Raw genomic sequence first — 14,047 nt, 5'->3', positions numbered from 1 at the left:
CTGTGGCTGACACCCCCACCACTTCCCCAAGTACTCTGGCTCTCCCATAGAGATGCACAGAGAGGACGAGTCAGCCACTGTTTCGTGCTCGGGCAGGAGATTACGGGAGGCCCCAGCAATCGGACCCCCACAATCAGACACTTAGCTTCTATTCTGTAGATAGGGGATAAGTTGTTAAAGGAGTACTCCCCTGAGAAAAAAAATGTTTTAAAGCAACTGGTGCCAGAAAGTTAAACAGATTTGTAAATTGCTTCTATTGAAAAATATTAATCCTTCCAGTACTTATCAGCTGCTGTATGCTCCACAGGAAGTTCTTTTCTTTTTTCAATTTCTTTTCTCTCTGCCCACAGTGCTCTCTGCTGACACCTCTGTCTGTCTGTCTCAGGAACTGTCCAGAGCAGGAGAGGTTTGCTATGGAGATTTGCTCCTGTTCTGGACAGTTCCTGACATGGACAGAGGTGTCAGCAGAGAGCACTGTGGACATACAGAAAGGAAATTCAAAAAAGAAAAGAACTTCCTGTGGAGCATACAGCAGCTGATAAGTACTGGAAAGATTAAGATTTTTTAATATAAGTAATTTACAAATCTGTTTAACTTTCTGGCAACAGTTGAAAAAAAAAAAAAAAAGTTTTCCAGTGGAGTACCCCTTTTAGTACCAGAGTTCCCCTTTAAAGCTAGTAAGGTCCCATTCCCATGACATTTTGCCCATACATTGGTGGTATACGTCATTTTACAAACAAAGAGTACGCTGACATATACTGTAGCATACCAATGATAAGGACCATTACATTTAAAGGGGTACTCCGGTGGAAAACTTTTTTTTTTAATCAACTGATGCCAGAAAGTTAAACAGATTTGTAAATTACTTCTATAAAAAAAATCTTAATCCTTCCAGTACTTATTAGCTGCTGAATACTACAGAGGAAATTATTTTCTTTTTGGAACACAGAGCTCTCTGCTGACATCACGAGCACAGTGCTCTCTGCTGACATCTCTGTCCATTTTAGGAACTGTCCAGAGCAGCATATGTTTGCTATGGGAATTTTCTCCTACTCTGGACAGTTCTTAAAATGGACAGAGATGTCAGCAGAGAGCACTGTGCTCGTGATGTCAGCAGAGAGCTCTGTGTTCCAAAAAGAAAAGAATTTCCTCTGTAGTATTCAGCAGCTAATAAGTACTGGAAGGATTAAGATTATTTAATGGAAGTAATTTACAAATTAGAAGAAGTAATTTACAAATTTATAAATTACGGACTACAAATTCCTCAGTAGAAATCCGCAAGCAGAATTTCTGCTGGGGTAAACCCACTACATATGTGCTACATGTGACCCTACCCAAGCGGTGTTCCTATTTTCTAAATTCACTTTCCTGGCCCCCTCCATTCTGTTTGCAGCTGCCGGAGGTGGTTGGGATTACCAAAAGCTGCTAAAGCGATGAAGTTACGTAATTTGTGTAGGTCCCAGCGACTTTAATGGAAGTTAAACAAATAGCACAACCCTGTAAACTGTAAAACCCTGTTTACATAACCCTGGTAGTTGCACAAATGGCATAGCCCTGTAAGCTGCGCTGTTTGTGCAACTCCCACTAAAGTCAATGGGGGAGATTTATCAAAATCTGTGTAAAGGATAAGTTGACCAGTTGCTAATAGCAACCAATCAGATCGCTTCTTTCACTTTTGAATGGCCCTTTAAAAAATGAAAGAAGAGATCTGATTGGTTGCTATGGACAACTGGTCAACTTTTCCTCTGCACAGTTTTGATAAATTTCCATTAATGAGAGTTACGCAAATTGCACAACTTCCCCGCTTCAGCAACTTTTGGCTTTTCTGACCACCTACGGCCACTGCAAACAGGATGAAGGGGCCAGAAAAGTAAATTTAGGGGACGGGGATGCCCCTTAAGGGTCTATTCACACCTAGAAATATGCACAGGATTTGAAGCTGCAGATTTAAAGCTTTGTTCAGTCATTTAGTTTACATTGAAATCTGCAGCCTCAAATCCTGCGCATTGAATATGGGCAGGATACTGTACATGTAAATACACTCTTAAAGGGGTACTCCACTGCCCCAGTGTTCGGAACATTTTGTTCTGAACGTTGGGTGCAGGCTGCAGGGGTTGTGATGTCACACCACACCCCCTCAATGCAAGTCTATGGGAGGGGGCGTGGCAGCCACAACACCCCCTCCCATGAACCCATGAACTTGCATGGGGGGGGGGTGACATCACGAGGGGGCGTGGCCGTAACATCACGATCCCTCCAGACCGCACCCAGCGTTCGGAACAAAATGTTCTGAACACTGGGGCAGTGGAGTACCCCTTTAAGGGCATTTCCCCTAAAGTTTAGAAAGTATAAGATATAGTTAGGCAGTGAGACAAGATACAGGAGGGCCCAGTATAAGGTATGATATAAGGGTGCGAGAGCTGGATATTGACTGACTGTACGTTACACACAGAGGGTTCGTGCAAAGGCCGATGTCATGAGGGCTTCATCAGAGGACAGGCCTGCGATTGTGATCCGACCTGTGAAAGATTTGGCAGATGCTGCTCGGACTACAAAGAACATTGTGTCAGTAAGTAAAATCCACTTATATTCGTATGATACTGTAAATTCGAGGGAGAGCAAACACTCATACTCCACTAGTTTACATACATCTATCCCTATGTGCTTAGAAAAAGAAAATCGACTAATAATCATAATTTCCTAAAGGAAAATCCTCAATACAGACAGTGCAAGAGCAGTTGCCCATGGCAACCAATCATCGCTTCTTTAATTTTCAAAAAAGGCCTCTGAAAAATGAAAGAAACAATCTGATTGGTTGCTATGGGCAACCGGTCAACTTTTTCTCTGCACAGGACTTAATAAATTGTTCCCAGTATAATTTAAAACAATCAGCCTGTTTACCCATACTAAACCCAATACACTGGGTTAAAATGTGGGTGAACAGGAGTCCAACGAGGGGTCACTTACTTAAAGGGGTACTCCGGCGCTTAGGATAGGGGATAAGATGCCTGATCCAAAGGATAGGGGATAAGATGCCTGATCATGGGGGTCCCGCCGCTGGGGACCCCCGTGATCTTACACGCCGCACCCCATTTAAAATCAGTTCCCAGAACGTGTTCACTCCGGGTCTGATTACTGTCGATCACGGGGCCGGAGCGTTGTGACGTCAAGGCTCCGCCCCGTGTGACGTCACGCTCCGCCACCCTCAATGCAAGCCATAGGCATGCATTGAGGGGGCGGAGTGTGATGTCACACGGGGCGGAGCCTTGACATCACAACGCTCCGGCCCTGTGATCGACAGTAATCAGACCCCGAGCGAACACGCTTCGGGGACTTATTTTAAACGGGGTGCGGCGTGCAAGATCACGGGGGTCCCCAGCGGCGGGACCCCCACGATCAGGCATCTTATCCCCTATCTTTTGGATAGGGGATAAGATGTCTAAGCGCCGGAGTACCCCTTTAAATATGACCAGTAGGTCCTGAGACATCTCCCCCAGAAGATACTCTGCTAAATTCGGTGAATCGTATGCAGGAGGCGGGGCTTCACCCCCTTAATTTACATATTTATTGTCTGTGACTCCACATCCTAGTGAAGTGGAGTCACAGACAAGTCAGGCCAACCAATCCCACACAGCTGATGTTGGGAAAAAGGATCTACTGGATTTGGCCATAACTAATCTTTTGGTTCTATGAGATGCTCTAAAACTTTTCGCATGACTTTGTGACATGTCAAATTGTTTTATTTAAATAATAAGGACACTTATATTACATATATGATTTCTCAATACAACCTGTGGTTGGCTTAGCTTGGAGACAACCAAAATGGCAGCCATTACATCTCTTAGCTTTCCTAGCATCTTGAATGACAACCATCTTAAGTTCTTGCCTTTTGTTTGCAAATCTCTTTTTTCTTGTCAATATGGAAGGTTGTCTTTAATGTAACTGTGATTCACTTCCTTGAAGTCTTTATGTCCTTTATTGTTACTATTTCAAATAGTGCCATTTACCCATCCATACGTCTTTTGATCATCTATTAATATTTCTACCAAAGAACCAACAGAGCCTCCGCAAACTCCTCCCCCATCCCGAGATCGGACGGATCCTGATGAAAGAGATAAACCTCTGAAACCCACCAAGAAGCCAAAAGACCGAATACCAGAAGACATACCAGAAGGTAGAGGCAACCATATTATGTTTATCACAGATGATTCAGTAATATATTTTACTCCTTCTGTTACTATCAGATAGGGTACAGTATGTTGTAGTAGAATAAGCTTTGATTTGCCATGGTACTGCAATTGCAGAGGGTTTGGCCAGGAGGTGAACGCTTTAAAGGAGTAGTCCAGTGGTGACCCAGTGGTGAACAACTTATCCCCTATCCTAAGGATAGGGGATAAGTTTGAGATTGCGGGGGGGTCCAATCGCTGGGGCCCCCTGCGATCTCCTGTACGAATCCCCGACAGCCGCGGGAAGGGGGCGTGTCGACCTCCGCACGAAGCGGCGGCCGACACGCCCCCTCAATACAACTCTATGGCAGAGCCGAAGCGCTGCCTTCGGCAATCTCCGGCTCTGCCATAGAGATGTATTGAGGGGGCGTGCTGGCCGCCGCTTCGTGCGGAGGTCGACACCCACTATCTGGCCGGAGAGCCTGGCCCCTGTACAGTGAGATCGCAGGGGGCCCCAGCGGTCAGACCCCCCGCGATCTCAAACTTATCCCCTATCCTTAGGATAGTGGATACGTTTTTCACCACTGGACTACCCCTTTAAGAAGGTGAATTCCTGCAAATTCTATTCAGATGAATGGGATAATTGCAGAAAGTTCTGCAACAAAACTTGCTGCATGTGAAGGCATATCTTTACAAAGCGTCTTAACCAGGGGTCAAGTCCTTGGAAAAAAAAAAAGTGTCCTTAACAGTTAAACCAGTATGTTTGGACGGGGGTTACTGTTAAAAAAGCCAAGTGGAATTCTCTGTATGTTTGGATTTTGCCAAGGATATCACTCAACACAATACAGTGAATGTTTAAAAAAAACTGTTTTATGTAAAATGTTGAACAGCATGGGTTTTATCAGATATGGTCTGTAGCTAATATAAAATAGTTAAAGGGGTACAATTTATTTTATTTTTTTTAAATCCACTGGGTCAGAACGTTGATCCAGGGATTTATTCTGATGCCATTTTTGGAGTCGGGAAGGAATTTTTACCTCTAGTATGAGGGTTTTTTGCCTTCCTCTGGATCAACTCAGTAGGGACTCATTGGGGATATAGGTTGAACTTGATGGACTCTGGTGTTTTTTTCAACCTTATGAACTATGTTACTTGTTCCAGAAAGTTAAACAGATTTGTAAATGACTTCTATTAAAAAATCTTAACCCTTCCAGTACTTATCAGCCACTGTATACTCCACAGGAAGATGTGTAGTTCTTTGAAGTCTGACCACAGTGCTCTCTGTGACACCTCTGTCCGTGTCAGGATCTGTCCAGAGTAGGAGCAAATCCACATAGCAAATCTCTCCTGCTCTGGACAGTTCCTGACATGGACAGAGGTGTCAACAGAGAGCACTGTGGTCAGACAGAAAAGAACTTCACAATTTCCTCTGTAGTATACAGCAGCTAGGTACTGTAAGGATTAAGATTTTTTTATAGAAGTAATTTACAAATCTGTTTAATTTTCTGTCACCAGTTAATTCTAAAAAAAAATAGTTTACATCAACCCAGTAAATGTGCTATGGTAAGACATGAAATCAACAGGTTATCCTCAAAATTCTACAATATACATAAACAGTTCTGAAAAATAATGGGTCAAATGTGCTGAACTGTCAATGTGAAACAATCGTGGCTTCAGGGGAAGCAACCAGTTATTAGAATCTAGTAAAAGGGAGCAAAAAAAGAAACTACCTAAGGGTGCATTCCCACAGGGCGTATACGCAGCGTATTTGACGCTGCGCAAATTTTACGGCAGCAGCGGGAAATACGCTTTCCGCCGGCAGCCCTATGTGTGTAGTGAGTTTTGGAGGCGGGGCCGTGTGCCGGCGACGCGTGGCCCCGCCTCCAAAACTCACTACACACATAGGGCTGCCGGCGGAAAGCCCTGTGTGTATAGTGAGCAAGGAATACGCAGCATATTTCCCGCTGCTGCCATAAATTTTGCGCAGCGTCAAATACGCTGCGTATACACCCTGTGGGAACGCACCCTAAAGCAGTAATGTTTTACCATGTAAGGGAACTACAGGTAGATGTTAACTATTAATTTTTTTTTTTTGCTAAGGCAGATGCAATACTATGTTCTCATTCACACAGCTGAGTTTCTGAGTGGAATCCTGTGGAATAATTTAGCTCAGAATTATTCTGTTGCATCAGAGTCCCATTGTTTTATATTGACACTTTGGTCCTAGCACTAGCAGGTTCTGCCAGTGCCCACTGTCTGCTGGATGTCCACCTGAAAAAGAAAGAGGTATAGGTCTAACATGAAGATGTTGGTTTCATGGATATGTCGGCTTTTTTTTTTTTTTTTTTCTTTAAAGCGGTACTCAGCCCCTAGACTTCTTATCCCCTATCCAAAGGATAGAGCATAAGATGTCTGATCGCGGGGGCCCTACTGCTGAGGACCCTGCAATCTCATCTGCAGCACCCCAGACATCCGGTGCACGGAGCGAACTTTGCTCCATGCCCTATGACTGGCGATGTGGGGTGGAGGCTCGTGACATCGCGGTCACGCCCCGCTCATGATATCACGATCTTTACCCTTACAGTACTTTTTAGCAGCTGTATGCTTCAGAGGAAATGCTTTTTTTTCTTTTATTTATTTTCTGTCTGACCACAGTGCTCTCTGCTGACACCTCTGCTCGTGTCAGGAACTGTCCAGAGCAGCATAAGTTTGCTATGGGGATTTTCTTCTGCTCTGGACAATTCCTAATACGGGCATCAGGTGTCAGCAGAGAGCACTGTGTACAAGACAAAAAAGAAATTCAAAAAGAAAATAATTTACTCTGTATTATACAGCTGCTAAAAAGTACTGGAAGGGTAAAGATTTTTTTAATAGAAGTAATTTACTAATCTGTTTAACTTTCTGGCACCAGTTTATTTAAAATAAATAAATAAAAGATTTCCACCAGAGTAACCCTTTAAGTTCAGGGACCATCATTTTTGTCCAGGACAGTTTAATTGTTTATTTTTTAATGATTCTGTTGAACCACAATTCATAAGAAATGTCTGATTTCCGTGAATTTTCATAAAATTTGTATTCATTATTTATTTTGTCAGTTTCAAGTTATTTCGGGAGCATTGTGAGTTTTTATGTCTTTAATAGAAGGGGAACAACAATTTTGTGATTAAAATAGGTCATATGGCTGTTGGATTACTTTGTTTCTTCTATAAAGGAATGGGAATTCTATGATCCTACCAGTTTATTTTGCCTTATATTTTGTTCGAAGACCAGAAATCATTTACTGTGACAAATATGTAAGAACCATATTGATTTACGGACATGGGGGAGATTTATCAAAACCTGTCCAGAGGAAAGGTTGCCCATAGCAACCAATCAGATCGCTTCTTTAGTTTTTCAGAGGCCTTTTCAAAAATGAAAGAAGCAATCTGATTGGTTGCTATGGGTAACTGGGCAACTTTTCCTCTGGACAGGTTTTGATAAATCTCCCCCAGTTTATATACATTGCCGTAGATGAACAATGGGCAGGGATACAAACGTGTTAGCTTTACGCTGTGACTTTCATTGCTGTATTATTTAATAGGAACGCTCGCACATTACATAACTTATCAAAATGTGTAATTCTATAATAGTTGTTACATGTGCACAATAGTTTTGGTCAATGAGGACCTGTGTGAACCATAGTATAAAGGTGGAGAACCACTTATGTGCGGAACAGAGGGTCCAATGAGTTCTGCGTCGCCTCTTATGATGCACTAGAGGTGCTTATTCCCTGAAATAAAGGGACTGATTTGGCACCAGATTGTTCTTAATAATATTGACTCATCCTAATGAATCGCTCTTGTCCCCTGCTGTGGAACATGTTGTATACTCCGTATGCCGTTCTGGTGACTTGCTTTTTGGGAAAGCTATAAATCAGGCCCCTCCTTGTACTGTGTAAATACCGTAATGCTACATTCAATCCGCACATATTTTTATAAATATTCAGTTTGTACACAGACTCGGGAACAGCCATTTGGACCGTTCCCTTGATAAGGGGGTTTGTATAATTTAGGGAAACACCCAGAATAAATACGAGAAAATTACATTACAAATTAGCCTTAATGTTTTCCTAACTGTTCCATGTCTTCCTCTCCTCTTTAAACTGTTAGGACGGAGTGTCTATGACTTCATGTCAGATGGATTCATTTTTCTTTCAGCCAGAATGTAATATGGGAATGTTTTGGAATATTTGTATCACTTGATAGGTGCAGATGTCTTTTTTTTTTTATTCTATTTTTACCGAATGTTAGTTATTAAAATACAAAAACAAATGTAACATTGGGGTTAAAGAGGCTTTCACTATGTATGTAGGATACATATGTGTAACTTCTATACTTCTGCTGTGTTTATTATTTGTATCACCTTGTTCATGTTAATGCAGATCGCATTCAGAAAGATGAAGCATTCCCAGACAGAGCTAAAAAAAGGCCTCTAGATAAAACAGGTAACTTATAATGGCTTTATTTTAGTAAGAGTCTTTTAGTCAGATGTGTCGAAAGCATCTGTAAAATAAAGCCAGTAGTATAGGATTAGACTCTCGTATCGGCTCTTCTGTAACTTTTAGATTTGTTTCTCTTTGCCTTTTCTTTTCATAAAGTATTTACACACACACACACACACATATATATATATATATATCACATTATATACACACACATTTGGGGGAATTTTTGATTGATACATTTTGTGTCTAAATTGCACAACAATTTGCAGGATATATGCTATGTATGCAGACTTTCACATATGCAGAGTATAATCAAGCTCTTTGACAGGGTAAATGTGCTTTAATTTCTAGTTATTCTTAAAGGCGCACTCCGCTGCTCAGCGTTTGGAACAAACTGTTCTGAACGCTGGCGCCAGGAGCTCGTGATGTAATAGCCCCACCTCCTCATGATGTCACACCCCACCCCCTCAATGCAAGACTATGGGAGGGGGCGTGAAAATAATATTTGATAACATATCTTGACTGGACAGATTTATTAATTATTCATTTATTTAGCCCAGTCTTATTAACCTGACTGCAGCTCTATTCAGTGTCTATAATAGTATTGAGGAGAACCAAGAACTATACTCGGCTATCTTCAACACTCATATCAACAAAGAATGGAGCAGCCGGGTCTACGCTTTGCATTTCTATTCAGAGTCCTGTTCAGGAGTCCTATTCTCAGAGATTTTAGGAGAACTTGAAGATAGGGAATAGGAGGGACATTTATCAAGACCTGTTCAGAAGAAAAGTTGCTGAGTTGCCCATAGCAACCAATCAGATCGCTTCTTTCATTTCTAAAAAGGCCTCTGAAAAATGAAAGTAGCAATCTGATTGGTTGCTATGGGCAACTCAGCAACTTTTCCTCTTGACACGTTTTGATAAATCTCCCCCTAGGTGTCTATGGTGGTAGAACCTCCTTAAAGGGGTACTCCGGTGGAAAAACATTTTTTTTTCTTTTTTAAATCAACTGGTGCCAGAAAGTGAAACATATTTGTAAATTACTTCTATTAAAAAATCTTAATCCTGCCTGTATTTATTAGCTGCTGAATACTACAGAGGAAATTCTTTTCTTTTTGGAATGCTCTCTGATGACATCATGAACACACTGCTCTCTGCTGATGTTATTATAATAATAATAAGTCTTTATTTATTTATTTATTGTTGTCCTTAGTGGGATTTGAACCCAAGGCCCCAGCACTGCAAGGCAGCGGTGCTAACCACTAAGCCACCATGCTGCCCTTAGCATAAATCTTCTATGCACGGTTGCTAAAATGGACAGAGATGTCAGCAGAGAGCACAGTGGTCGTGATGTCATCAGTGCTCCAAAAAGAAAGGAATTTCCTCTGTAGCATTCAGCAGCTAATAAGTACTGGAAGGATTAAGGTTTTTTAATAGAAGTAATTTACAAATATGTTTAACTTTCTGGCACCAGTTGATTTAAAAAACAAAAAAAAATTGTTTTTCCACCGGAGTACCCCTTTAAGGCTAACACCAGATTTCTGACCATACAGTTAAGGCATATATTAATTCAACTCTCTGCAAACAAACCTGTGCCACTTTATCAAAGCGTATTACATATCTACCCAATGTAATGAATAGTGAAGCTAGGTTATTGAATTTACTTTTACTTTATAGACCCTTCAAAGTCAACTCCAAATGTTGCTCAACCTTCTAAAAAAACAAATAAACGGATCCCAAGAAGAACAACAAAGAAGAGAAATAATTTAAGTCCTGGAGAGGACACAGAAGGTACTCTTCAGTGATGACATATAATGCTGGTTAAAAATCAGAATCATGATAATGTCATCAGCATGTTAAATTCAACAGGATACTCCGAAAAATTGACTTTACTATACATTATGGTCATAAATACAATTCTAAGTACTCAAGGCAACCAGGGGTGAAGCCTTTGCATTTGTATGCTTATTGGGAGGAAAAGGCTTAGATGTAATACCACCTCTGTATACTGGTGTTTATCTCTTAGCTTCATTTATCAAATCTTCTCCACATATTCTGACACCTTTTACAACTTCATATGTGTGGGAAGAAAGAGGCATGGCTTTAAATTGACTAAATTATGCAAAATATAAGTCTAAGTACCCAAAGCAACCAGAGATGAAATCTTTAGAAATGTTGGATATAGAGCCACTACAGTATATAGGCTTTCACATTGTGTGCTAGAATTATCAACACCACACCGTATTTGTGATACCTATGATAATTTTGCCTGTGTAGGGAGAACTTTGTTTTGCCATTTCCAATTAATAAGTTAAAGAAAACCACATCAGGCATACCTGGCAATATTCAGTAGCTGTGCGCAAATGCTTGCAAAGAGGTAAAGAATACTGCACATGCTACACTGAAAATTTTTAAAAAAAAGCAGCAAGCATTATCTTATTTGATGGTACATGTAAGACCCAGAATATAATATACACTAATAGTTGGGGTGTATGTTACAGGAAACCTGTCTCATTGAATATGGTGTCTGATCTGTAGACAGCATCTTACTGAGCAGAAGTAGTTCTGCAGATTCATACAGTATGTAGTTTTCTGTGGAAATATTCTGTATAGCTAAATGTTTACTTTGTTACTGTATTCCTTTAAATCCCTGCTCTATCCTTGCTTAAGAGTCCAAAAAGAGTTTAAAAGGAACTCCAGCCCACTGGACTCCTATTTTTAAAAAGAACAGGATCCACCGCACCGTGCTGCCGTAATCTTCTATTTTCGGTATATGCTAATGAGTTGTTAACTGGCACTGGACGGGCTAACTGGCACTCTGACGTCAGTGCCGGGCCGCAGCGCCACCCAGCTCATCAATATTCCTCCCCTTTCTCTTCATTACAGAGCGGGGAGAAGAGGGAGGGGAGGAATATTGATGAGCTGGGTGGCGCTGCGGCAGGCGGCACTGACGTCAGAGTGCCAGTTAGAAACTCATTAGCATATACCGAAAATAGAAGATTACGGCAGAACGGCACGGCGGATCCGGGCACGGTAAGCATGAAACTGATCAGCGTCCTCCGCACTACCAGCCAGTACCACTGGTTAGTGCGGGGGGAGAAAGCTGACAGTTTTCCTTTAAAGGAATTAAGTACAAGTTATATGGAATCTTTTCCCACAAAACTATACGTAAACTTGCTCAACCTTTTCTTCTTATACAATGCTGCCCAGAGATAGGACTGAATGTACATCATGACTAGTTCCCTTCGATAATTTTGTCAACTTTAGGAATACCTCTACATGTAAAAAAAAATGTTCAAAATGAGAACATGGGTTAAACAGTTTATAATTGTTTATAGACCCTTCACAGAGCAGTCCGACATCATCATTGGGCTCACCAAAAAAACCTAGAAAAAGGATCCCTAGGAGACCAGGAAAGAAGAAAAATAGAAAAATAATTTCTCTAGAAGATGAAGATTATGATGATGATGAATATGAAGGTACCTTTTCTGCGATGATATTCAATGGTTTCATAGACTGGCACCATTGTAATATCTCCAGAACCTGGAAGCATGCCTACTTAGATCATTCTACAACCACAACCCACAGATTTGGAATACAACAAGTAATAAACTGCAGTATATAAGGGACATAAAGGAAGCTGAGCCAGTAGCGTATTAACTCAAAAGTTGCATATTTTATGCAAAAAATAATGTTTTTTATAGCAGTAATTAACACATTTTTAAGAAATACACCACTTGGGCCAAGGAGGGAGGGAGCCTGAAAGAGAACTGGAAGGGGTGACAGCTTACATGGATCGGGTCTGCAGGGGGCATGCCCTTCCCAAATGCAACTTGCATGATTTGTGACAGCAAAAGTCGTAGAATTCTACGCCTGCTTAGCTGTTTTAGATCTTTAAGTTGAGCGCAATGGCCACGGGATTTGCCATAGGAAGTGCACCTGTTTGTAAACTGAAAATGGGTGGAGCTTCAAATTAGCACGGCATATGAAAACACCCCACTTAGCAAATGCCCCTTTTGTATTTGCCATGGATAGCCTCTAGGTCTTAAAATAAATTTTTTGAATTTTTTTGGCTTAAATCAAGTTTTTTTTTTTTTTACTTACCCTTAAAGGTTTTCTCTTGTTTTGGGTTTGCTGGCCACAAGGAATATAACATTGCTTTGAAGTTTCTTTAATATGTTTAATTGTTAAATTATATTCTCCATTTTACTCTTTATTTATTGACATTTCTTGTCCAATAAAAAAATAAGTTATGATCTTATCTGATCTAGTTTCAGCATGGTTGACTGTTTTTGCTCAGTCGTGTTGACTCTACAAATAAGAGCGTGTATTCACTTCAATTTAGATCCCTATGAGAGAAAAGTACCATCTGCAAGTCGTAAAAAAATTCTCTCAAAAAAGAATAAAAAGAATCCAAAATATTATTATCCCAAAAGACCAAGAAAGAAGAAGCAGAGGAATTATGTAGACTATGACGACGAAGAAGAAGGTATTTTGTAAAACGGGCGTGTTTGGGTGCACAGACCCAAAGAACATAGATTCGAGTCATGTTGTAAGTGACTTGGATCTCTGTGCCCTAATGTCAAAAGTCTTGTTGAAATTAACTTCAAACCCCTGCCAGTCTCTAGCAGATTTAGAGAAAATGTTAGAAAAAAATTACTTGCAAAAAGATAAGGTAAGTAGGCAGGCATTTGCACAATTTTTTATTTTACCATGAACAATAATATGTTGTTTTTTTTTTTTTTTCTAAGCTGCATACGTAGTGTTTCTGCACTAAAATAGCTTAAAAATACTCTATATAGACGAAAGTATTGGGCCCCAGCTTTCAAAAACTGAATTTAGGTGTTTCATTTGGCCCCATTGCGACTGGTGTATAAAATCCAGCCTGACCAATGCAGTCCCTTTGATAAACATTTGAGAAAGAATGGATCATTCTTGAAGATCTGACTGAATTCCAGTGCGGTACTGTAATAGGAGCCACCTCCGTAACAAGTCAGTTCATTCTTCCCTCCTAGGTCTTCTATGATTAGTTTTCACGGTCTGCTGACTAATAACTGCAGAAACCAAACCTCATCTAGCACTAAAATAAGCAAAAAAAGAGGATAAAGAGGATAAGTGGCCTTTCTAAATCCTCTCACAAATTATTGGTGACCTTAGTTTTAGCACCCAATACAGTAATCAGGGCCTAAATTGGACTCTGGGTGGTCTCCAGAGGAAATAGTCTCAGAAGTGGTGACCACCCCCTTGAAAGTCCTTAGGCTGCAACTCCATAGACTGCAAAGGGGCCGGTCACCACCACTTTTAATGAAACAACCCTTTGAACTGTTTTGACTAGTAACTTTATCTACATTCTACAAACTGTGCATATTTTATGTGGAATGGATAGAGGACATATTTC

General features: G+C 40.7%; 1 protein-coding gene across 5 annotated transcripts in view; it reads left to right on the top strand.

Annotated features, from left to right (window-relative positions):
* Window positions 1–14,047, top strand: part of PRG4 (proteoglycan 4) — a 103,398-nt gene that overhangs the window by 23,171 nt on the left and 66,180 nt on the right. For 4 of the 5 annotated variants that reach the window (XM_056523645.1, XM_056523644.1, XM_056523643.1 and 1 more), the window contains exons 3-4: window positions 2,453–2,569; window positions 4,052–4,174. In XM_056523645.1, the coding sequence (XP_056379620.1) occupies window positions 2,453–2,569; window positions 4,052–4,174 (240 nt within the window). Of the gene's footprint in view, window positions 1–2,452; window positions 2,570–4,051; window positions 4,175–8,586; window positions 8,650–10,326; window positions 10,441–12,994; window positions 13,139–14,047 lie in introns of all 5 variants that reach the window. The other variant, XM_056523641.1, reaches the window with a different exon arrangement.

This window comes from Hyla sarda, chromosome 6 (genome assembly GCF_029499605.1).
Source record: "Hyla sarda isolate aHylSar1 chromosome 6, aHylSar1.hap1, whole genome shotgun sequence".
Taxonomy (NCBI): Eukaryota; Metazoa; Chordata; class Amphibia; order Anura; family Hylidae; genus Hyla; species Hyla sarda.
This window is presented reverse-complemented; position numbering and strand designations above follow the sequence as displayed.